The sequence below is a fragment of the Stegastes partitus genome, unplaced genomic scaffold (genome assembly GCF_000690725.1).
Source record: "Stegastes partitus isolate 25-593 unplaced genomic scaffold, Stegastes_partitus-1.0.2 Scaffold176, whole genome shotgun sequence".
NCBI classification, from domain to species: domain Eukaryota; kingdom Metazoa; phylum Chordata; class Actinopteri; family Pomacentridae; genus Stegastes; species Stegastes partitus.
Window position 1 is genome coordinate 399,974 of NW_007577907.1, and position 24,583 is coordinate 424,556.

Sequence of the window (24,583 nt, forward strand, 5' to 3'; positions counted from 1 at the left end):
CACCAATCTCATTTTGGAGCCGTTCATTTTTTTTTTAAACTCAGAGGGACTACTCCTGCAAAATGCTGGGTGCAACAAACTTAACTTCAGGCCCGTTCAACAACCAACCTGTTGTATTTTGCACTCAATGTGATATTTATGAATGTGATGAGAGAAACACTTTATAATGCAACCTGACATCCCCACCACAAAATGAAGCCTCAATGGAAATATAATTTGATGTACCTTATATTTAAGGCAAATAAAACTATTATTTGCATTATGTTACAGTGCAGAGGTGATTCTAGGTTTTTCCTTGTTGTGGGCAATATTTTGCAAGTCCTTGAATTTTCATTTAATTATCTCCATCAATAGTTTATGAAGGGAAATCATCAAATATAACATATTTAGGCTTTACTTTACATGATGATATTATATATGAATCTTAAGTACTATATTTCAGTATCAATATCTGTTGATGAGGTTAATAATGAAAACCAAGACTCCATCATGGTATAACTTACAACAACATTCTTTTATTGTATAACGGCCAGTGAAAGCCTGAAAGCCCTCTGACAATGATGATATGAACATTTTATTACCTCAAAGAATATTCATTCATCTTTTATGTAAAATGAAAAGTTGCTGTTAGCCCAATAGTTTTGGACAACATGCTCATACACTGCATACAGTATGCTGCTGTTAGTAACTATACATATTATACAATACGCACATGCTTTACAATCATGTTAATTTTAAGTTTACTTTGGATGGACACTGCATCATTTTAAGACCTAAACTGTGAATACATGTTTAAAAAAAAAAAAGTGTTCAAAACTTCCCCCATTTTCTCATAAAGGGCAGGATGTAGGTTCTTGGACTGGGAAATTTAATTTAATACACAGCTTTCAGTCCTAAGAACATGGCTTGCTTTGATTGGAAGGCAATTATGATCCTGAGAAAACTGGGATAGAAAAATCGAATATTACAGGAATTTCCTTTAAAAAATAATACAAAACCTGCAGTCAGCAACAGATATATGAAAAATAAGACACCTGAGAGGTAAATTGTCAATTGATCAAACCACAGACTGTGTGAATGAATACAGGCTACCTGTATTTTTCATTTAGATTACACTGCTGTAGGTCAAAATACTAAGAGCAGTGCAGGTAAAAATAAGTGCACAGGGTTTGGTCCTGATTCGTCTTTCCCTTTACAGCAGGACTTATCCTCATCAGGTCAGTCATTCAGAAGCAAGGCAGTGTGATCTGAAGGAAAACAAAATAAGAGCCAGGTTAAATCTCCCACATTTAACTCACTAAAGTTACACAGAGACCAAACGTTTCTCTTTACCTCAGAGTGATTATTCTTCAGCCTTTTTCATTTTGTTGCAGTCGTCGCGTGAGCACGACTTCTTGCTGTCTAACACATCAGTTTTCACCTGACCCAGAGTTCGCAGCAGGCACATGGTGTCAAACCCCTCATCACCAGCCTCTTGTAACAACTCAAGTACCTGGTAATGAGAAAACTCACTTAAGTTTGCAAAGCAGAAGCAAGAGCAAAAACATGTGAATGGTGCATCTGTGTTGAGACCCACCTGCAGACACTTGTATGACTTGAGTTCGCTCAGGTTCTCCCGCAAGAACAGCAGATAGATACTGAGGTCGTTGTAGATGGGCGTGACCACACTCAAAGCACCAAATCCAGGCAGCATCTCATAAGGTCGGAGGAAGGTGGAGCTCTGCCGTGCTGGTCTGAGAGCAGCGAACACCACCAATGGAGCGAGGAGCATGTACACTCCCAGGTTGATGTAGCTGAGCAGCCTGAAGACGCCCACTGCTACAAGCTTACACTGAATAGCAGGTGGCACGTGGCTGTCGTTCTTCAGCACGCCTGTCCTCAGGTCACACGGAAACTCATCGGTGAGGGAAGCCAGCAGAATGTAGTAGCCGAGGTAGAGGCAGGCCAGCAGGAGGATGAGCAGTGTGAGAACCCTGCACGCCAGGTACTTGACCAAGAGGCTGTGACTGAAGCGCTTAGTCTTCAGATACTGTTCCACTAAAGGGTATTTAAAGCAGCCCTCAGCCAGGTCCAGAGCACTGTTGCAGAAAAAGGCATGATGAAGAAAGTCATTTTCTTTCATTTTGATGGTCACAGACTGATTCCACCCCCTGTTGCATGTGTTTTCCTATCACCTTTTGTCATGTGTTTTCTCACCTCCTGTCACAGACCCCCGATTCCATCCCCTGTTGTTCACTGTCCCCTTACTTCCTGCCATTTGATTAGCAACTGTATGCTATCAGAACCCCGACTCCACTACCTGTCTGGTCACCAGACTCCGATTCCACCACCTGTGGTTCATTGTCCCCCCTTACCTCTGGTCATTTGATAAGCAACTGAATGTTAATTTACCTCTATTCACTTCTGTATTTACATACCGGCCCTCCCTACCCTCTGACTTACAGTATAAATGTGTGACTCTGCAGATGTTCAGGGTCGGGTCACCTTCACAGACTCATGCTCTGTGTTGGTGAGCCCACCGTATACCGGAATACTAATAAACACCCACTACAGCAAACTTCAACAGGCACATGGGGATGTTACATTTCATGTGTATAAAAAAAAAGGGCTGTACAGATAGGGTCTGATTGATTGATTGAATAGGCAGGAGAAAATTAATTCAAGCTTTTTATATATATCCTATATCATGTACCAGAAAAATGACAGGCATAATTATGTGATGGAAACACAACTAAAAGCAGAAAGAACAGCTTTGAATTAAACTACACAAATGCTAAGTGTTATAGCATGTAGATTTTCAAAGTAAACACATCATATCTTATCACTTCTTTTCTGAAAGCTGTTTTGTTCTTTTCAAACAAAACCTTTAGCTCTGGGTTTTCCAAACTAATTTCCTACTGATCTGTGTGTCCAGCAGGAGGGCAGTGCTGCCTGATACAATATCTTCTTTATTGCTACCACTGGGGAACACCAATGACTAAAAATGTCCAGTTGAAGATGCAACAAGAAGCTGTTTTCAGCTGAAAAAGCCACTATACTAACGAGCTTCAAATAGGAGGGAGATAAACTGATGGCTTCATGTTGCTGTGGTGTTTGTAGTGTTTCCCAGTTGTTCCCAGTTCAGAAAAGCTTTTACTACTATTTAATGCAATAACAAAACTACTTCTAAAATAAATGTGTTATGGTCACAGCATTAACATCTCCTTCTGAAAAGTACAAGAGTATATTAGTGAGTACAACGGGTCATAACAAACCTCTGAGTGTCCTCATGTGAATCACTGCTATCTAAGGAAGCCAGGTTCTTGGCCAGTCTGATGGCGCGATTATAGAAGCGGTCCAGCTCCTCCATGATGAAGCTGAGGTCAGAGGAGATGTGCGGAGCTGCTGTAAATCTCCACAACAAGGCCGGGATGTACAGAAGGATGGCCAGTGAGAGCAGGATGTACGGAAAGAACTTAGGGGGTCAGAGAAAGGCAAAAAACAACAACAAAAAAATTGTCAAAAATGGAAGATGGAAACTTCACTTTCATTATTCACTTTAATATACTTTTAGGAAGTAACCATTTTTAGGCATTTTCAAGGCTATATGAATGGTCAGATGTCCTTGAGGATGTTAAGTATTACATTTATAGTATTTTTTTTGGCAGTATTTAACTTATGATAGGTCCATGTGCATATCTTGCTAAAAACTGCAGGACAAGAAGTCGCCTCCCACAAGACTTAACAGTATTAAGACTGTTACGGCCCCTGGTGTTGGTGCCATCTTGTATTGTGGTGGATCCCTTGTGAGCTCTGTACAGGGAGAGGAGCGGCATGAACTCTGGTGTAGCTGTCTGGAGAGCCTGTTCCAGACCCAACTGCCTGCCATTGCAGCAGATTAGCCTGGAGCTCCAGACCTGAGGGCTATACTACGAAGCGAGATTTAGCAAGGTATGTTGAGCTTAAAGCCAGAGTTTTCAGTATCATGAAGGTGGCTCTCTTTTAACCAGGCTAGATCTTCATGGTAACTTATGCTGTGCAGCTAACCTGGTCGGGAGCAGGTTATGTTCAGAGTTCTGGATTAAAATCGCTGGAAAGAGTGTCTCCCTTTAACCAAATCATTTCCTGACTATTATTTATGATGCTATTGGATTTAAGTTTGGTTTTATTTGGTTCATTGGTTTTAGCAACATCCACCAATTTTCTTTGTATTATCACAGTTTTTTTGTGGTCATTACATTACTAAGTAACAAATTGCTTTACCTCAACCAAACACATGTTTTGTTGTTGTTGTTGTTGTTGTTGTTGTTGTTGTTGTTGTTGTTGTTGTTGTTGTTGTTGCTGTTGTTGTTGTTGTTGTTGTTGCATCCAGCTGGCCCTAGAGACTGGATCGTAACAAGACTTTCTAAAGAATTCTAGATTTTTGTGATGTATATTTTGAACACAGGTGCATTGTCTGCTCATTAATCATTTATGTCATTTGGAGGAAAAAAGATAGTGTGAAGATTTGACACCTTTATCAATATTAAAAAAACCTCAAAGGTGTCTCATACCTCTACCAGAATCCCTACCTTTATCTCTGTTATAGGGAATAAATCCGTCTTGGCACTAGAAGGTGCTAAAGCACAGTTCAGACTAACAGTAACAAGTTTTATTTATTTATTTATTTATTTAATTTATACAGGTAAACTCATTGAGACACGGGGTCTATTTTCAAGACAGACCTGTTTGCAAGAGCAGCCAGACTTATTCTACTCAACTGGAAGAGCCCACAAAAGCCAGAGTTTACAGAGTGGTTTAAGCTCATGCCAGAAATGACAGCCTATGAACATAAATTGCTCGAGTAAATAATGTTCAAAGCAAAACCAGCAAAACACGCCAAAAATAACCTGCAGATTAATCAATAATGAAAATAATTATCAGTTTCAACCCAAATCTTATACATTTCCAGTAGCTTTGATCTTCCTTTATTTTGACCTGTTGAACCAAAAACCAGCCGATAGGGTGATAGGTATATCTTTTTGAAAAAGGCCAAAACTACAACATATGTCAGAGCCAACTGGTCATTCATCTACTCATCTGTGATGTCAACTTTTGTTTTTTCTGTTTCATGATTTATGGCACTACAAATGTGCCACACTGTAAAGAAGACATTTGGGAGTTGTCTCGACTTCTAGTCATGGCTGTGGTGTTTCCGTAGAGCTGCAGGACTTTATAGTGCTGTGAAAAATGAGCCCACAGTGACTATAAATGTCAAAGGGAGTAAAAAAAAACATTTTAAAAAAGAAAGAAAAAAAAATCCAGAAACTGCTTGGGGTTCAGAGTATTAATGTTATTGTGCACCATCTTTTCCAATTCCTGTGCTGCAATTTTCGGCCTTTTGGAGGGTTTCATGCATTTACTGGTACAACCATCCCACCACCTCATCATCATTCAGAATGGGTGAACCTCCTTGAAGCTTGTACTTTACCTTGTGTAGCCACATTGGTGAACTGTCAGTCTGTTGCTGCACTGCTGCCCAACAGAAAGAGTCCACATATGCAGCCTGTCTCATGGTGAAAGTAGTGGGAGCGAAGCAGCTGATCTGGGTGCCTGGATGAGGAAAATGATGAATCAGAGCTGACAAGTAATTTGTTTATTAAGCAAATAGAAAGAAAAAAACAAACAGTGCAAACCTTCCTTCTTCTGCAGTCATGGCCTAATTTGTTCAGTGTTTTCAGCATACTTTGTGTCAGTAATTATCTCTTATTGTGGTGGGAGTAAGAAAGGATTTTAATGAGGCATGTGCAATTGACAAATGACCCAGATATTCAACAGATCATATTTTGGCAGTACAGGGGCTGTCATGGTATAAGATTACAGAATGATAAATGGCTATGTCTGTGTTTTTCAATTATGGCATAAACTTCATCAACTCTCAGTTATATCTGATGTACTAGTGTCAGTTTATATAAAGTAAGTACACTTTAAATACATCTACTTCACCCCCTAACTCATTGTGGTTGCCTCAAAGTAGCAGTTTTAACTTCTATCTTTTAAAAAACACCTTAATATTAGCATTACTATAATTTCTCGCATGACAGTGGCTAAAAATACCTGTTGCAGATATTCACAGCTCAGAGAGAATAGCCCCAAAAGCGCAGCAAAAAAAACCAGGCAGAATAGAGTTGCCAAAGTCATTCAGATCTTCAGCCCATTTTTCTAAACTGTCTGGTGCATGTCTAATTAATGAAACCCCGTTTTGTACAAAGGCATTCTTGACAAAGCAAAAGCGTAAATAAGTGACTGTCACACTGTCCTGGCTACTGTTGTTGGTAGTAAAACTTGTGCTTTATCCAGTATAACAACTGAAAGAAATCTGTTGTGAAAAAGGCCATTCCAAGTCTCATATTCCTCTAATTTAACCATTTTTTCCTGTCATCTCATCTTTTGTGACTGCTGCACTATGTTTATTAGTGGAAATCAATGCTGGGTTTCATCCACAATGTGTTCAGTCTTAAAAGCACAATAGCAGTTCACTTAGGGCTTGCAGAGTAATGGATCCATCCATCTCTCAAGTGTCTTGGTTCATTAGCGGGACTGTGCTCTGAAGATAAAAGCTACACTAACAGACTGTGTGCATTATGACCCTAAGAGGATTATGTAGATTCGTTGAAATGCTAATGGAGCGACATTTTCTGTTCACACTAAGTAGAGGACTGTCAGTGTGTGAAGCTTCTTCTATGTGCTGCCTAAGTTTCCATCATTATCATCAGCAGCAGGAGATTATGTTATAGATTGTCCCTGTTTTGTTAAATCACAATAATAGTAAAATCACAGAAATATGGTATGAATTTAGATGTTAACCATAAAAACAGGCCAAAATTGTACATTATGTCCACATCAAACACATTTGCTCTAAAAAAAAAAAAAAAAGAGGCAGTCATTTCTTCATTTACGTTTGATCATAAAATGACAGTATTAATATCAGCACAAAAAATCACACTAAGTTACATTACAGAAAATATCCTGTAAAATCACTGGAAAAATACAAATTTACATATTGACTGTATTTAAAAATATATATATATTTTACAGATAATTTCTGGTATTTAAAAGAAATAAATATGTGTATTAAGGATTATTATTTAATATTTCTGTTACTTTACAGTTTTTTCCTGTATTGGTATATTACATTAGGAATTAAAAATGGCAAAAAAAAAAGTATGTTCTTTTTCTGATTTTTTTTCCTGTATTGCTATATTACCGATAATATCTAATAAAATGAAAAGAAAATAGCTACTAATTTACACACTGACTGTAAATAAAAAATACTAACATATAACATTAAATAAAACAGGCCGAATCTGTTCAGTTTGTCCAAAAAAGACCAGCATTTTAATTTCACAATTTTCTACTTAATTTTCTCTTTTCTACCCTTGCTGCCAGATTTTCTGCATTTTTATTTTATTTATTTATTTATTTATTTATTTTTACAAATTTCTCCCAGTGTGGGTGTGACAGGACAGATGCAGCAGGGTGGAGACCACACCTTCTCCTCACCTTTGTGTTTCTGCCTAATAACATCTCACTGCGTCACCCACCTGTGCATGTGAGTCTTGTTGTATATTAGAGAGAATCAATTGTGCACAGACGTTCCTGCATTACTGCACATGATAGACATCAGAGGATGAAGCTGTCACATCCAGCTACTCACCTACTGAGACCTCCTGGGCGAAAGCGAGCGAGATGAGAAACAAAGGCAGCCCCACCGCCAGGATCGTGACTATTTTGTCCACGGCCAGTTCCAGACGCACCCCTTTGTACTTCTTCTCCGTGGGGTCCTTTAGCAGAAAGTCGGAGAACACGTACTCTGTGGCGACGTGGGCGATCGCCATGACCGACAACAACAAAAAGCCGGTGCTGAGGAATGGATGGAGGAGTCAGCTTGTTTTCAGTTAGCAGACAGGTCGGAGGTTTAAGCGAATGAGAGGCCTCCCGAGGTAGAGAAATGACAATAATGTATAATACACGAAGCGAAACTATTGTTTACGATCTCTATCCAGCAGATGGACTGATATGGTTGAACCTGCTGTCCCGTTACTGAGCCCCAGACATCACCGGTGGAGGTCTGGCTGCCTGCCAGCCGCTGGGGGACACTGTTGTTCTGTTATTAGTGCACCGAGTCGACAACAATATCCATATAATACACTGTATATGTACCATATATATATATATATATATATAATTCACTTGGATCAGTTTTTTATGTTTTTTTTTTTTCCTTTTTAAACTGTTAATCCCTAACTAATTAACAATTAAGGGACCTAAGACAAAAGTTAGAACTTCACGCCATAAAATTAATGCCATATCAGGGATGTTCAGATGAAATGAATGAAATGAAATGAAAAATACTTTATTTATCCCAGAAGGGAAATTCAATCAAAGATTTTTGTTATGTTGGTTGCTATTATATTACTGTTTAAGATTATATTGTATTGTCTTTTTAAATGGTTAATCGCCAATTAATTAACAATTTAGGGACCGAGGACAAAAAATATAACTTCACTTCAGTATCATTATTATTGAAATTCATGCCATAAAAATAATGTCATATTCACGGGGATGATTAGCATAAAGTAGCAAAGAATATATGCCAGCTTGTGCTGCAGCAAGCTAATATAGCAAAATGTTAGTAGCTTAACATAAAGTTAGCTAGTTAGCCTTTTGTACATGTATTTTTTTCCTGTTAGTTGGCTATGGTGTTACTGTATTAGATGATATTGTACATCATTCATTCAAAATCTAACTTTAGAAAGGCTCAGGTATTGAAAATTATTGATGGACAATACCAATAAAATTTTGATGTTGTTTTGATTTTAACTGCTTAAATATACAGATTCTTTTCCCCTCTCAAATCAATTTACAGTTTAGGGGACTTAGGACAGAAGTTATAACTTTCCTTTATTACCATTGATATTTAAATTCCATAACAATGATGTCATACCAGCAGGGATGCTTAGCATACAGTAGCAACTGTTAAAACATTTTTTTTTCTAAAAAAAAAAACACCTCCAGGGGTCCCTGCTTTGTGTTGTGGAGTAGCAGCATAATATGGACTCCATACATGTACTGTAGTTGAGTAAATGTAGTAAGTTACTGTCCAACACAAAAAAGGTCACAAGAAAAGTAGCATTTCAGAGAAAAATGTATTTATAGAGCATTTTTCAAAACAAATGTTACAAAGTGCTTGTCAATAAAAACAAAAATACAATACAATTAAAATACAATAAGCACACAGAATGATTGATAAAAGTAGAAAGTACACAAATAAAACTATAAAACGCAAAACTTAAAACTTTAATAAAATCAATTTGGTATGTTACAAAAGAAATGACAGGTTGTATAAATACTAGTGTTATAATAGACCTATCAATAGACCTACTCAACCTATCAGTTCCATTGTATTGTTAGGATCCATTTTCACAACAATAACATTTACGACAGCTGCGCCTACTTTGCGGCAGAAGTAGGTTACAAAAAGGTGCGCGTTTCTAGGGCGACAGATAGAGAGGAACGGTCCTTTGAGGAAGATGTGAAAGACGAGATCTTCTCAGGTAGTTTGTTTGCTAAAGAACTAGGTGTGATTTGCGCGCCGTTACAAAACAATGTCGATTTTTACCTTAATATTAATGAACGGCAGCGAGTGTGAGCAGCTACGTCTATGTGTATAAAACGAGCTAAGTGATTGTGTCCGTTAGCCTAAATAGCTACATCCAAACAGTTAAGTTTGTTAAATGGCTAATTTCAGGTAGCAGCCGAGCTAGTTAGCTTAACACGCCAATTCCGACATAACAGCGGGTCATTCAAACGACGATAACGTTAGCTAGCTTGGAGCTAACGTATCCTCTGATGGGTTAGTTTGGATGGTTCAGTTTATTAAACATAACTCTGGCATTAGCTTCAGAATAGCAACGTAAATCAGTAAGTTGGTTAACGTTTTCTACATAGAAATGCCCCTTTTGTTGATTTAAACCGAAACCACGCTGTTCCGTGACAAAGGCTCTTTAACTACCACACCTGCCTATCATGATTGAGTCAGTGAGAACTTTAAACACAGTCGGTGCCCTTTTCTGTTAGGTAACCGAAATTGACACTTTATAACTTTCGTTTCTCCTGCAAGGGAAGCATGAGAGTGAAGAGAGATGAAAGTATGGTGAAAGACCTCTGGGCTTTGTATGATGGAAGAACTGGGAAAGGAGAGATCCATATGCAGCTCTAGACCCTTTCCATGGCTCAGTCACCCCAAAACAGAGGCCTCAACCCTGCTATGGAAACTCAAAGACTGCTTCTCCACAAATGAGACAACTGCCCCTCATCAGACAGATAAAGAAGTAGGTATTTGTCTGGGAACAGTCCAGGAGACCATACAGAGACATGTTAACAGAGTTGAGGACGTTGAATCAATTTGTATTCTAAATCTCAAGTTAAAAGGAAAATATTTCAGTTTTATCCGTCTCTTTTGGTACACTCTTATGTTTAAGTTGTATGCAGCTCATAAGATTAACAGTTTGTTGCTACGTGGATGCAGTTGTCTACATATTTGACTTTTCTGAACAAATTTTAAATGTTTTCTTTACAATAAAGAAGTACATTTTAGTAGATGTGCAGATTATCGGAGTAAAAACATAAGCTGACGATATCATTCATGAAGAATGAATAAGTGCACCTGTTTAGATGAATGGATGGGTGGGTAGCTTTATTGATATTCCTTAGGCGACATTGCAGTCTAACTAGTTAGCTGTGGCAACATGTCCTTTCTTAACAACATTTGTAGCTTACCGCTAAACCTCTGCTTTAATGTTCTGTTATTTGATGCCTCTTCAGGACAGTAAAAGCTGAATGATCTTCAAAACTAACAAAGTTATTTGCTGTTTTATTTTATTTATTTTTTTAATTCCAGAACAATTACATGGACAACAGAAAGCCTGTGCTGGAACTTAAAGATGTCCCCCCACCTCCTCCACACCATACTTCCTCCTCCCAATTAACCCAGCCCTTCTCACTGGCCCCTCTCCCTTTGCCTCCTCCCTGCTTGCCGCCTCATCAGCTTACACAAGACTCTCACCACCACCACCAACAACAACAACAGCCACCACCACAGCAGCAGCAAGAAGGGGCTAGCCCCAAAGTAAGCATTTGCACCCGCTGTGACTATTGCAGCACAGATGGCTATGGGTTATTACGTGGCAGTAGTCGCGTTGCTGGCGTTGTCTCACTTTATATGGCCCCGGGGTCTCTGGGAGCGCCCATCAGTAGCAGCAGTACTAGCAGGTCCGGGCCATGCTCCGTAGCCTCATCTGTTCATCAGTATAAACATAGCTGTGGCAATAGAGGTGAAGTTTTTGATCCTTTGCTCAATTTTAGTTGCAAACCTCAGCTGCCGTCTTCTGTCGCTACCTCTCAGCCTCTTTCATCACACCCTTACCTCCCTTGCTGCTCAGGGCTTCTTCACACCTACCCAGCTGTATCTCTTCCATGCAGTCAACCCAGCCTGTTTCCCTCTTCCGCACCTCCGGCTTCCTCTCTCCCCTCTGTTTCCTCTCTATCTGCTCCCTTGCATGGCTCTTGCCTGACCTCTTCGGGCTTTTACACCTGTGGTGTGGACTGCAGCCCATCAGCCAGAAGATCCCAGAGAAGTATACTTGGTGATCACCCAACCACCACCACCATTACTACTACAACCACCTCAGCACACTTCTGCTCTAATCCTATGCACCTAAATGTAGAACGCACGGTTTGTGTGAAGGGGGCACACTACTGCCAGGAGTGCTTGTTAAAGGTTGGTGAAGTTCTCCTTATTCACTGTGGCTTTCTTTTATATTTATGTATCATGAAGCTGTAGGTCACTGTTCTAAATAAACTGATGACCAAATTAATGTAAATTAAAATTTATTGTTTGTGTTGCTACAAAAAGCAGTACCTTTTAACTTACTTTTGTAATTTTGCATAGTGCTATTTGCTGTTGCTATCATTTTAAATTCTGTTTTCCCTGACAATTCTTTGAAATTGTACCTATTTGCAGCCTGTGAATGGTCTGACTTCAGAGTTGGACAAGGTGTGGCCCAATGTTCCTGCTCCTCAGTCTGCTCCTATCCCTATCCCCGTTTGTAATGGCTGTGGCACCTCTTCTGATGGCATGGTGCTCATGTCATCCACCAGCCTTGGCAAGACTGGCCATAAATATGGTTTGTGGATTCTGTGATACATTTCTGTGTTCCTGCATGTAGGAGTTTCCTGTCAGAGTGGCAATAACAATGAAATCAGTTTCTTAATCTAAGCTAAGATGCCTAAAATCTAAGTGTTTATAATTATTGTTTGTTAGGTTCTCCGGAGACTAGTGGACCTGAGAACATCCCTCCAGTGGGTGTCTTTTGGGACATTGAGAACTGCAGTGTGCCCAGTGGACGCTCAGCTGGAGCTGTGGTCCAGCGTATTCGCAGCCGTTTTTTCCAGGGCCATCGTGAGGCAGAATTCATTTGCGTTTGTGATATCAGCAAGGAGAGTAAAGCTGTAATCCAAGAGCTCAACAACTGCCAGGTATCTGCAATAAAAATGATAAAGCAATAAATCTTGGAAAAGTTTTTGTAGTTATGCTATTAAAAAAAGATTTCTGTTTACACTATAAGTAGTTATTGACCGCTAGATAGTTGTTGTCTTGTGGAGCTTAAAAATCAAGATTATTTAGCCTGAATGGTTGACATGGCATGTTCACAGTATTCCATATTATTTTGTACAAAGTGAGATACTGGGGATTGGGGGTTTTTGGAAAAGCACAGTGGAATTCTGACGTTAATGGTGCCAGTAAATGTTTTTAACAAATCAGACACTGTTAATTCTTAAAATTACATATGTCTAGTAATACACTACTAAGAAAACAAAAAAAAAAAGCTGAGAAATGGGGAAATAATTCTGATGCTTAATAAATATACCTTTGTTTTAACAGGTTACTGTTGCACATATCAATGCCACAGCCAAAAACGCTGCAGATGACAAGCTTCGCCAGAGCCTTCGACGCTTTGCTGAGACCCACACTGCACCTGCGACTGTTGTGCTAGTATCCTGTGAGTTCACTTGAGATTAACTGCACTCAGCTACAGCCATGTTACCATAAATACATTTGTGAATAAATGGTGTTGTCTTTTCATTTCCAGCGGATGTGAATTTTGCAAGTGAGTTAAGCGACTTGCGTCATCGCCATGGTTTCCAGGTGATTTTGGTGCATGGCAACCACACATCTTCAGCCCTGCTGCAACACGCTCACCGCCACGTGGCCTTTCAGGAGATCACAGCTGATCTTCCACCACGTATGCTTGTCAAAGCACAGGTAGGCCTCAAATACTACGTTAGGGCTTAAAAAATACTTTTTAAAACTACTGTTAAATGAGGTAAGTAGGTGCTGGTCAAAGTAACCAAGGAGAATCTCATTTCAGTATGGACCTAACTAGAAGGCAGAGAGTGAGGCAGATGAAATGTGAATTTGATGTTGTATTGTTTCTTTCTTTTAAGGATCATTGAAAGTTTTCACTATTCTGTACCACTGTTAGCCATTCTCTAGCTTGTTTCTCAAGTAGAACAAAAACTGCTTCAGTTTAAAGTGTAAATTATACAAACCAGACGGGCACGGTGTCTCTTCCTCCCCTCCCTCAGCCCAGTTTCAACCTCCTCTATGTGCACAACCTCCCTGTCATCTGTGACAAGAGCCTGCGAAACGCTGTGAAGCTCAGGCTCCGCCGCCTGTCAGACAACTGTGGCGGCAAGGTGCTGGGCATGTCCCAGGGCACAGCAGTCCTCCGTTTTGGCAGCCCTGAGGCAGCTGCACGTGCCCGCAAGAGAATGGAAAATGAGGATGTGTTTGGCCGCCGAATCAGCCTCTCCTTCTCCCCGCGGCCCAGAGACGATGCAAGTCCTGAGCCTGAGCTTCAGTCTCAGCCCCATCACTTGCCTCAGCCTCAGCCTCTGCCCCAGACCTATCACACCCAGGATTCAATGTTCGGCCCTCCCCCATATATATCCTCCTTCTCTTTTCTACCCCTGGAGAAGCCCAGGTCACCCAGGAGGCCACGGCGAGCCACCCGCCCCTGCTACACCCCTGGCCCAGTGCCTGAAAGGCCCTACAGTCCCAGGAGGGGGTGCAGTGGGCCTCCCGGTGGTGCTCCAGCAAAGCCCCATCAGGTCAGCAGACTCATCTGTGCCTGCTTCCCCTCAACCTCCATTGCCCTCTGTCCTTGTCTGGGCTGCTATGTTGCAGTAGCTTCTCCTCCCCCCAGTGACCTTCTTATTGCTGCTTTGACTAACAGCTTGTAACTGTTCGCTTATCTTCATTTGTCTGCCTGCGCTATCATATAGCATGCATTATTTGTTGCTAGTGCTTCATTGTCCTGCATGTTCATTGGCCATTCATCATATTAATGCATGAATTAGCGAATAGCTTTGTGCTTTTTGTCTGTGTTTTGCCCAGTGTATCAGAGCTGATATACTTCTTCTTTGTGAGTAGCCAGTTTGTGTGTTTTGTCTGTCTGCTCCATGCCTTGAATTATTTTGCTGTAGAATGTGGCCCATTCTGGTTTTCTCCATGATAAAACTGACCTCTGGTGGCTGACTTGGCTTGTGGTTTTCGTGCTTGATTGTAATCAAACAAAATATGGTGGAAAACTGACTCAAGTAGCTAAAACTAGGGATGGGCATTTTAAACTTTCTTTGTAGATAGATGGTAAAGGGACATTCCAATTTGAAGTTAATCTCATTTTGCTCCAAAATTGGTGAAAAATGCGCAATCAGCGAGATTATTAAAGCAAAAAAAGCGGTTTCTATTCAGATTAAGATACACATGACAACAAACACAAAAACTACTGCTGTATTCTTTTATCATAGGTCCTAGAAGTAAAAGCATTCAGATGTAAATTCCAGTGGCACTCGCTGTGTGAGGACAAGTAACTAACACAAACATTGCAAAGCTGTCTCAGTATTACCTTCATCATACTGTTAAATCACAGCAGAATTTCCTGTATTATTCAGTGTTTTGCACAATACACTCAGGTTAAACAAACTCTAGCTTCCACAAGTTATTCCTGGCCATTAAAATACAATTAGAAAATAAATTCCGAAATTATTCTGTCTCTTTCCCAGTCACCTAATTGATTTTTCAATGTTCATCCCCAGTTAACCTCATAACATCAGTTTATGCCCGTGTATGACTTTTTCTAATCAGCTTGCTTTCATATGCTCTAACAAATCTAACTAATTGCCTGACCATTGCACCGTCTCTACACACATGCATGCACACAAAGACAGAAACAGTATCCAGCTGGTCAGCATTTACAATATTATTACAATATTATCATCTGCTTGTTTCAGGAGCTGGGTAGTTTGGAGGTCAAGCCCAGAATGGGCTTTCACCATCTGGAGAAAGGACGGCCTGCTTCCTCGTCTCCGCACAGTAATGGTGAAACGGGAACACTGGAGCAGCTGTCCAAGCCTGGCCTCACGGGAGAATCCATGTACAGGAGGAGGTACACTCAGAGAAAGGAACTAAAAATCTAACTATTTTATAACAAGATAAACTCTTTGGATAACTGGCTCCATAGGTCTTTACATTTTGTAAAACGTGCAAATGCCTTACAAAAGCTTTGAGAGTATCTGCTTGTTGGAGCTGGTAAATCTTCTGTTTTCTTATTCTCAAGCCAAATAAGCTCAAATGTGTTTTTGTTGGATAGTTATTTACTCCCACTAAAAAAAAATAATGAAGTCAGCAAGAGATGTGAAAGCATTTTGAACTCATGCTTATTGTCCCTGTCTTCTTTTGATCTTTCTTTGTAGAAGAGAGGGCTCTAATCCTCGGAGTGTGACTGAATCTTCTGTAGAACAAGAGGACAGAAGCTCAGGGGAGTTTCAGATCAGCACACCGTCAGCCTTCAGCCAGCTGAACCTGCACAGGAGCTTCAGTCCCCTTGTCTTGTCTCAGGGCTCTTGGTCCTCCAGGTGCTAATGCTGCATACAAATCACCCAGCCCATTTTTATGTTTAATGCATTGCTAGCTGATAGTCAGCTAATAGTCAATAGTCATGTTTTTAACGTGTCTTCCCCTTTTCCAACAAAAGGAGTGCGTCCCCCTGCCTGTCCAGCCGCTCCTCGCCTCTGCTTGCAACCCCTCGCAGCCCTTGTCCTGAAGGTACTCCTGAGCCTTTCTCAGAGGGGGCAGAGGTCCAGGTGGCCAACCTCGACTACCGAATGTCTCGCAAGGATCTGCAACAGACACTGTATGACACGTTCTCCCGATATGGACGGGTAAGGCTTACTCCAGTGACATATACAGATTATGCCTGTATTCTCTTCACATTTGAGTCTAAAGACACATCTCCTCACGGTGTGACTGGTTTTATATAGGTGAAATCTGTGGAGCTCAGTCCTCACACTGACTATCAGCTGAAGGCCACAATTCAGATGTTGTCCTTGCAGCAGGCCATCGGGGCTGTCAGTGGCCTGCATCGCTACAAGATTGGAGGCAAACGCATTCAAGTGTCTCTGATCACTGGTAGCAGCAGCAAAACTCTGGCCTTTCTCAGGTACAATTTATATTATAAGTTGCGCTCGAGATTTAGAATGTGTTAAACTTAGCTTGAAATTTTAAGACCACAAATTCATACTTTTTCTAACTTTTTGCCTTTGAACTCTGTTAGTAACCTTAACCTTTGTCAATTTACAGCACAGAGATCATCTGCATTCTTCAAGATGCGCCTGCCAACTGCCTTCCTCTATTCAAGTTCACTGAAATCTATGAGAAAAAGTCAGTAACCAACTCAAGTCATGGTTTTAAACTTGAACAACTTTACTCGCGTAAGGTACTTTCTGCCTACTCTGTTCTGTTAACTATTATATTCCCCCCCTGTCCTCTCCAGATATTCCCGTAAGCTTGCGGTTGGTGATCTGTACAAGCTACCAGAGGTGGTCGCAGTGCGAGAACAGGGCGGCTCAAGGCTTGTGTGCCTTCTACCCAACAGCCAAATACGCCAAAGTCCACTGGGATCTTCTCAGTCGCAGGAGGGCTCTTCCTCAGCCAGTGGGAGCCCTGTGGTATTCGAGGAGCTGGAGTACCATGAACCTGTCTGCAGACAACACTATGCACAGCAGGATTTCAGGTATCAAACTGTTAAAATGTTACATATATTGTTCACGGTCAGGTTATCAGGCCTTACTCATCATTTTCGTCACTGATTGTGTGATGGTTCTTTTTTTTTGTTTGTTTTGTTTGTTTTGTTTTAGTGAGGCCGACTTTGACCCAGACTCCTATAAAATCCCATTTGTTGTGATGTCGCTGAGCACTTTAGCCTCTGAAGTCCACAGTCTGTTGCAGTCACATGACGGCACCCTTCCACTACTCAGGTAAAAACCAGCGTGTTCATACACGTATCAGCTGTTTATATCGAACAAAGACTGTTTTTTACACATTATATAAATCAATCATACTTTGTATTTTCCATTCAGTTTTCCAGACTGCTATGCTGCAAAATTCAGCCCTTTGCACCTTGGTAACGAGACACTGGAGGGTGGTGTTCCTCTGGAGCACCTCATCACTTGTGTTCCCAGTATCACTATAGTCACAGCTCAGAACGGCTTCAAAGTCATAAAGTGGGTCCACAATAAACCACCAGCACCAAACTCTGGTAGGAACATTCAAAAATCTTGGCCTTTAATTGGACATTATTTGTTAATGCGAATGCAAATTGCTTAATTTTAAGCAGTGCTGCACCAACATAGTACCATTCAGATAAACCTGTTAATGTGTTTTTGTTTTCATGCAGAGCCATGGATTCAACGCTGCAAAAGTCCAGTTGGCAACCCACAACTCATCCAGTTCAGTCGAGAGATTATTGACCTCCTGAAGAGTCAGCCATCTTGCATCATGCCAATCAGCAAATTCATACCCTTGTATCACCACCACTTTGCCAAGCAGTGCCGCGTCTCTGACTATGGCTTCTCTAAGCTGCTGGAGCTGCTGGAAGCCGTGCCACATGTCCTGCAGGTATTTGTAATGAGGATCACCCATGATAACGCTTTCTAAGTGTATATTAATTTGATTCCGTTTGCCATTGTTGCATTTTTTTTTTCTTTGCCCACAGATCTTGGGTATGGGTACCAAGCGTTTACTGACTCTGACCCACCGAGCTCAAGTGAAGCGCTTCACCCAAGACCTGCTGAAACTACTTAAATTTCAAGCCAGCAAACAAGTGGCAATCAAGGACTTCATGCAAGCTTACCATTGGTCAGTAAATATTACTTGAAGTTTTAACATTGCCTTTGTGTTTTGTAGAGGTTTTAATTTAATTTCCATAAATGCTAGAGATTTTCCTGTGGCTTTGTCTCTGAATTTCCTCACAAATAGTTGCCTAAGAAGAGTTTAGATCATTAGTGTTGTGGATGTGTATAATATTCTTATACTTTGAATCAGTATAAGAATTTCTTATTCTTTATTATACTTGTGTATTAGGTGCTTCTCCAGAAACTGGAGGGTCATTGACTACGGTATCTGTGACCTGATGGACCTGCTGGCAGAGATCCCTGACACCACCATCACAATCACACACCAGGCCACGGACACGGTCATCTCTGTTCCTAAGAGAGGTCAGTTTACATAGTTTGTTAAAAACACAAATTTGCAAGTGGAATGTGAATTTTAAATGCTGATTGTACCCCTAGTTAAACAGGGGACTAGTTTACCTGTAGAAGCTATGTTTACCTTCAAATTTACAGTGAAAATTTCCTTTAAAATAAGTGCTTTTCTTGATTACTGGTGTGACCCTTTGTACATCATTGTCAAGTCGTGCATAGTGGTGTTCCCAAATCTCTGAAGAAACTGATAATTAACATAATGTAATTTTAAGTGGGTTTTATGCCATTTACTTTTGTCTAAGGCAAACATTTATGTTTTTGTCAAATATATACAAAACATATTGTTCAATTCAAATCTTCAATCTTAAACCTACAGTTTAAGTAAATAATAAAGAAAACAGATAAGTTGGGGTTTTATTCACTGAATTCCTTATTTGCCAGAGCGTACTGTGGAGGAAATGGAGCGTACTAAACAGTTTGGGAAGGAGGTGGTGGATCTCCTTCGCCACCAGCCTCACTGTCGAATGCCCTTCAGTAAGTTCATACCCACTTACCACCACCACTTTGGTCGTCAGTGCAAGCTCAGCTACTACGGATTCACCAAGCTCATGGAGCTCTTCGAGGCGATCCCTGACATTTTGATGGTGAGTGAGACACACTTTGTGTTGGATGTTTGTATACACTGCATTAGTGATTATGGCCAAAATGATAATCATGATTATTTTGATAAGTATTGAAATCATGATTAATTATCACGATTATTTGTTGATTTTAACCAAAACTAATTTTATTCTTTACAGACTTATTATAATTGTTACATCCATATATTATGCTACATTCCTGCTAATGTGCAAATATGTGCTTTAAAATAAAATGGGTCCTCTTTGTCTCCAAAATTGAGTGCAACTCTTTAAAAAATAAAGATAAATAAAAGAATAATGAAAAGGCAACAAAACAGGGCACTAGTTTCCTTTTCCATTCTGGAAATATGGAAATATGGAATTATAAACTTATGGAATATGGAATTATAAACTGGATGTGAATAAAACTCCAAAGTAAATCAATCAGTATTCACGGTTGTAAAAAACTGAATGAATCATGTTGTTGATGTCACCAGAGGATCTCAACGCTGATTGGCCATCGTGTCGCATCAGATCGCAAAAGTTCAGATTTTTCAACTTGCTCTTCAAATGTGCGTCTAGAATCGCGTCATACGCGTGAATAACTCAGTTCGTGTCAATCACGCTGCACTAATTGCGCAAGTTGCGCCGCGGGATGTCTCCTTGCGCCTAATCGCATCTTCACATTGACTTTGCATGTAAATCATTTGCGCGAGTGATTTTACTCACATCTGGTGTGAACACAGCATTACACATTTTAAATATCGCTAGATCACGCAAATTTGATCGCAGGAAGCCAATATCGTGATCGTCATTAAAATTTGATTAATTGTGCTGCCCTACACTGCATTGCCATGTGCCCCTTGGTGTTCCAAAGCCCAGGTTGTTTCATACAGGCTGTCATGAATTCTGTCATTGATGGTTCTAACAACGATTGCTTCTGTATCTCCAAACTTTAATTTTCATTCTTCTCATTGGATCTGATCAGGCTCTTTGTTTGTTTGTTTTTTTATTGTATTTTTTAATTGCTTCTTTCTTGTTTTTCGTGTGTTTGGTTTTAAACTTGGTTGCTAAATCTTACTGCGACATCTTGAGCTCTCTGTGGAAAACATACCTCTTCAAGTTCAGTTTGACTCTCCAGTGTCTCCACTGTCATCAGGTGTTGGAGTGTGGTGAGGAGAAGGTGCTGACTCTGACAGAGGTTGAGCGTATCAAAGCTCTGGCGGCTCAGCTGGTCAAGCTGCTAAGGGCTCAGAAAAACTCCAGTCTTCCTGTCAGCCAGCTGCTCACTGAGTACAGTAAGACCTTTGGTTACGGTCTGCGGCTCCAGGACTATGATGCAAGCTCCCTCCTTGCTCTGCTGACCAAACTCTGCCATGTTGTCAAGGTACACAACACCTCAAAGGATTTTTTTTCCAGAGTTTGGCTTTCCCTTCTGTTGCTGCTGAAGAAAGTTTGTAAACCTTAAAATTTCAGGAAATTCACTACCTCATGATCTCATTACCAGAAAATGGCAACATATTTTCATGATAAAGTGTTAGTTGAACTGTCTGCTGCCTAAATTAATAAAGCAAAATCTCACACTTTGGAAATGTGGCTGCAAAAAACATAAGTAAAAAATAAGGCAATTGAATCATGAAGAGGGAACACTAAATTCAACACCTTCCACAAATATGATTAAGCAGTCTGTAGTAGATTCTGAGGTGAGATGTTTGAGGGATGCTGCTATGAGGGAATGAGGAGGGAAAGGGATCCGTGTTTATGGAAAACATGTTGATTGTTATGTCGTTTGTGTGCCGTTTTCAAATTAATTGTGCCAGATGCACATAAATCTTTTTTTTTTTTCCCCTACAAAGAGAGACTTTAAGTCTTGCAAACCATTTTGTATTGTGGCAGCCTGAAACAAGTGACATATTAGGATGTGGACTGGATCACTGAACTGTTAAAATAAGCGTTGCTTAAAAAAACAACAGAAAACAAACAAAAAAAACAGCCCTTCTCCCATTGGTCACCACAGCCTCAGGCGGGAGAGGCCGTTCATTTCCCCATTGGTCAGTTTTGAGTTTCACAAAAAGGTTTAAAATGAAACCCCATCTCAGATAATGTTATTTTCGTACTCACTTCATGCTACACATAAACATTATATTCTTTTAATTGTCAAGAGTGTTTGTTTTGTTATAAATTAGACAGTTTATACTCCTAGCGAAATCAAATGAAGCCTTGTCTTACCTTTTGTGAAGGTTATAATATTCAGGTTTTGCTGAAACTGTGAGTGTTTATAAAACTTTATGATAATTCTGGCGAAGCTGATGGAACAGCTCACAGCAAACATTTAAGCTTGAGTATGATTTAATTTACTGTCTTCTCTGGTTTAAAAATTATTCTCTTGCATAACCATTATCACTGCAAAGGGTTTTTGATGATGATGATGATCATTGTGTATGTGCAACACAATATAAAATATAGTAGACTGACAACTGCATGTCTTCCATTTTCAAGGTGGTGGATGGCTCAGAGGGTCGGGAGGTGCAGTTGATCAACAGGAAGTCTCTGCGCTCGCTCACCTCTCAGCTTCTTGCTCTGCTCATGTCCCAAGAGGAGGATCAAGTCATCAGGGGTCTGAAGGTGGAAGAGCTGAGCCAGCATTACCTAACTGTTCACGGAACCCTGCTAAACCCGTGTGAATATGGGTTCCTGTCCCTCAGCGAGTTACTCAAGAGCCTTCCATACCTTGTGGAGGTAAGCACAAGAGTTTAAAGGGACAATTCATGTTTTCTGTGTGTGCTGACCTACACAGGCTTTGAAAGCAGAGACGTGATTCTGTTCATGCTACACAAAGTATGTGACTGTCTGCTAAATGGACGATCACTGCTTCTCCTATCAAACTCAGAAAAACACAGGAATACAGCAGCTGGTTACAGACTACGCTGCAGCACAGTGTTGATGTGGTTATTCCTGAGGTGTGCTGAGCACAGTAGGTGAACATTGCTCAGGATTTCTCCTGCAATGTCTGGCTGTGATTAATTGTAACTCTGTTTATGATGAATAAACAAGATGTGGATGATGGAAAATCACCTCATACAGTCTCTACTCTTGCCAAACATTTGTTTTAAGCACCACTTGTTTTCCTGGCACTTGTACAGTCGGTGCCTTTGCAGTGTGTCCAGTCCGCACAGTCACAGATTTTAGGCTGCTTGTGGACGTCTGCCGAGAGGTTTATGTGTACCCTTGCAAACATGGAAAGTGTGAATTGGTCCTAAACAATAAGCTTTTTGCTTTGTAAATACCCTTGCTTAAACAGAAAATCTTGATGTGCTTCATCTTCCCTTTTCCTTTGTTCATAGTTGTACCATGAAGAAAGTGATGAAAGCTGTGAAGCTGGCATCACTGCCACGAGCCATGGAGAGGAATGGGTGAGGCTGACCAGGCTTTACCAGTTTGCTCGTAATGTACGCGCGCTGCTCCACACCTACCACTACAACCAGATCTTCCTGACGGAGTTCCAGGGGGTGTATAACAAATTTACAGGCTGCAGCCTTGAACCACGTTCCTACGGATATACCAGCACTGATGAGCTCCTCAGCGCCATACCACAGGTGGAAATTTATTTCAGTAGATACTGCTCTACCTCTAGAACTGAGCACTTACTTCACATCAGCTGTCCATAGTGAAGGAGCAATTGTAGTGCTACTTTAATCTTTCAGCTGCTTGTCAGTTTTTCTTGTCATTTTTTTGTTCACATTCTGTGAAGTGCATTACTTCTATACATTTTATACTGCATCCTCAAGTCTTACCTATAGTGCTTATGGGGGTTGTCTCATCAGGTGGTCTGGATCAAAGGGCACGGTCACAAGAAGATTATCGTTTTAAAGAACGATATGAAAGGTAAGTGTGTTGCATTTTTAATTAGTTTAAGTCAAGCGTATGAAGTCCAATCGCTGATATATTTTGCACTCTGACCGTAAGTGATGAACCCTGATGAAATGATATGACGGAGGACTAAACTGTAGTTGCTTCTTGGGTTTTGTTGGGAAGGGATTTCATTAGATGGTGTCTGTATGGAAAGTGGGGAAATGTGGTTCTGCCTGTGTGTGTTTTAGCAAAGCCAAGCTGTTCAGTCCCCAACAGTCCCCAGCCAGGAGAGAACATGGAAAGCCCGAGAGACAGTCCAACAAGCACTGCAACATCTGGAGCTCAGAGTCCAGGTAATGGAAGCTGCACACGTCTTTATATAAACTGCTTAAGATTGAGTTTATTTGCATAGTTTGTTTCCAATCAAAATTCTAAAAGAAGCTTCACATGAGATTAGGAAAATGAAAAAGAAATGGACTTTACCCACAATCTTTTCATGTTGTTGCCTTGATGGCTCTCATTTTCTATGCAGTTATGTCTGAAATTTGATATTTATAAGTTCTGTGAGTTCTTTAAATGCTTGTCAGTCAGCAGTTTTTCTTTCACTTGCCAGGTGGTGATGTAGCTACAGACTCGGAGCTGCTGTGTCTGACAGCCCCAGTGGACCTGCTTTGTGGTCCTGTACCATCCTGCCTGCCATCACCTCAGCTCCACCCCGACCCAGTAGGCCTCCAGCAGACGGACTTGATTCACTTTGAGGAGAAAACTCAACCAACAGGTCAGTTTTAAGGTTTCATGTATTTTTCATTGCATTTAAACCCATATCATTTAATTATACATAGTCCTGGTAGTATTGCAAGTTTAAAAGAATTGTTTTTATTTTACAATTTCAATAAGCAAATCTAGGAATGCAAATATTAGGCAAATTTCCTAGCTATTACTTGGCCACGTTAGCAATCAACAATCATTAAATTGATTATGATTATGAATACAGTGGAGTTTTTGTAAAGTAATATGGCCAGATATTTTTTTCCTGCAAAATTGGCTTGCTGTCATTAAAAATTTCAAGAATAGATAAAGTAAACACTAGGTATTTGTACTACATATTTTATAACAATAATTACATGATTTTAATGGCTATCAATTGATTGATATCATATTAACTTAATTAAGATGTCTTAGTTTGACAAGCATTCACCACACTCAAGGCACCATGTGGTTACTGGGAGGCTGACCAGAAGAAGTTAAGCACACTCTCTGCTCATGTCTGCTGTCTGGATGCCATTAACTGCTACAAAAGTCTGTCACTGTGTCCCGCTGCTCGCTAAACTCTTAACAATGCTTTCAGCCACACAACTGCCTCACTCATTCACAACATTCAAAGTTTAAACACAACTGAATTAATATTCACAAAACTAGTAATTTCACAAATTGGGGTTGCCCATTCCCGTGATTCCCATGTAAGTGCCTGTCGTCCAAACAAC

General features: G+C 40.4%; 2 protein-coding genes across 6 annotated transcripts in view; one reads left to right on the forward strand and one right to left on the reverse strand.

Moving 5' to 3' along the window:
* Nucleotides 1-24,583, forward strand: part of marf1 (meiosis regulator and mRNA stability factor 1) — a 29,058-nt gene that overhangs the window by 1,263 nt on the left and 3,212 nt on the right. Inside the window, exons 1-26 of one of the 5 annotated variants that reach the window (XM_008279906.1) lie at nt 9,490-9,575; nt 10,142-10,352; nt 10,922-11,800; nt 12,044-12,206; nt 12,344-12,558; nt 12,965-13,082; nt 13,173-13,345; nt 13,669-14,193; nt 15,376-15,530; nt 15,838-15,999; nt 16,119-16,305; nt 16,405-16,583; nt 16,724-16,804; nt 16,917-17,156; nt 17,281-17,400; nt 17,503-17,681; nt 17,820-18,040; nt 18,138-18,280; nt 18,506-18,639; nt 19,069-19,271; nt 20,389-20,634; nt 21,747-21,986; nt 22,592-22,843; nt 23,072-23,132; nt 23,348-23,452; nt 23,713-23,877. In XM_008279906.1, the coding sequence (XP_008278128.1) occupies nt 10,197-10,352; nt 10,922-11,800; nt 12,044-12,206; nt 12,344-12,558; nt 12,965-13,082; nt 13,173-13,345; nt 13,669-14,193; nt 15,376-15,530; nt 15,838-15,999; nt 16,119-16,305; nt 16,405-16,583; nt 16,724-16,804; nt 16,917-17,156; nt 17,281-17,400; nt 17,503-17,681; nt 17,820-18,040; nt 18,138-18,280; nt 18,506-18,639; nt 19,069-19,271; nt 20,389-20,634; nt 21,747-21,986; nt 22,592-22,843; nt 23,072-23,132; nt 23,348-23,452; nt 23,713-23,877 (5,302 nt within the window). In that variant the 5' untranslated portion in view covers nt 9,490-9,575; nt 10,142-10,196. Of the gene's footprint in view, nt 1-9,489; nt 9,576-10,141; nt 10,353-10,921; nt 11,801-12,043; nt 12,207-12,343; nt 12,559-12,964; nt 13,083-13,172; nt 13,346-13,668; nt 14,194-15,375; nt 15,531-15,837; nt 16,000-16,118; nt 16,306-16,404; nt 16,584-16,723; nt 16,805-16,916; nt 17,157-17,280; nt 17,401-17,502; nt 17,682-17,819; nt 18,041-18,137; nt 18,281-18,505; nt 18,640-19,068; nt 19,272-20,388; nt 20,635-21,746; nt 21,987-22,591; nt 22,844-23,071; nt 23,133-23,347; nt 23,453-23,712; nt 23,878-24,583 lie in introns of those variants that run through there. The other 4 variants (XM_008279909.1, XM_008279910.1, XM_008279907.1 and 1 more) reach the window with 4 other exon arrangements.
* On the reverse strand, nt 496-7,856 carry LOC103355939 (pannexin-1). Its single transcript, XM_008279911.1, has 6 exons — nt 7,676-7,856; nt 5,450-5,571; nt 3,255-3,454; nt 1,577-2,078; nt 1,333-1,492; nt 496-1,247 (listed from the first exon to the last, which is right to left on the reverse strand). The coding sequence occupies exons 1-5, from the start codon at nt 7,854-7,856 to the stop codon at nt 1,343-1,345; spliced, it is 1,155 nt and encodes a 384-aa protein (XP_008278133.1). The 3' UTR covers nt 496-1,247; nt 1,333-1,342.

Excerpts from the sequence above, each read along its gene's own strand:
- LOC103355939 (XM_008279911.1), bottom strand. The coding sequence starts at position 7,856 with ATGGCGATCGCCCACGTCGCCACAGAGTACGTGTTCTCCGACTTTCTG. Across the intron at positions 5,572-7,675 it reads CGCCCAGGAGGTCTCAGTAG|GCACCCAGATCAGCTGCTTC; the intron begins GTGAGTAGCTGG and ends TTCCTCATCCAG. Across the intron at positions 2,079-3,254 it reads TCACATGAGGACACTCAGAG|TGCTCTGGACCTGGCTGAGG; the intron begins GTTTGTTATGAC and ends TTTCTGCAACAG.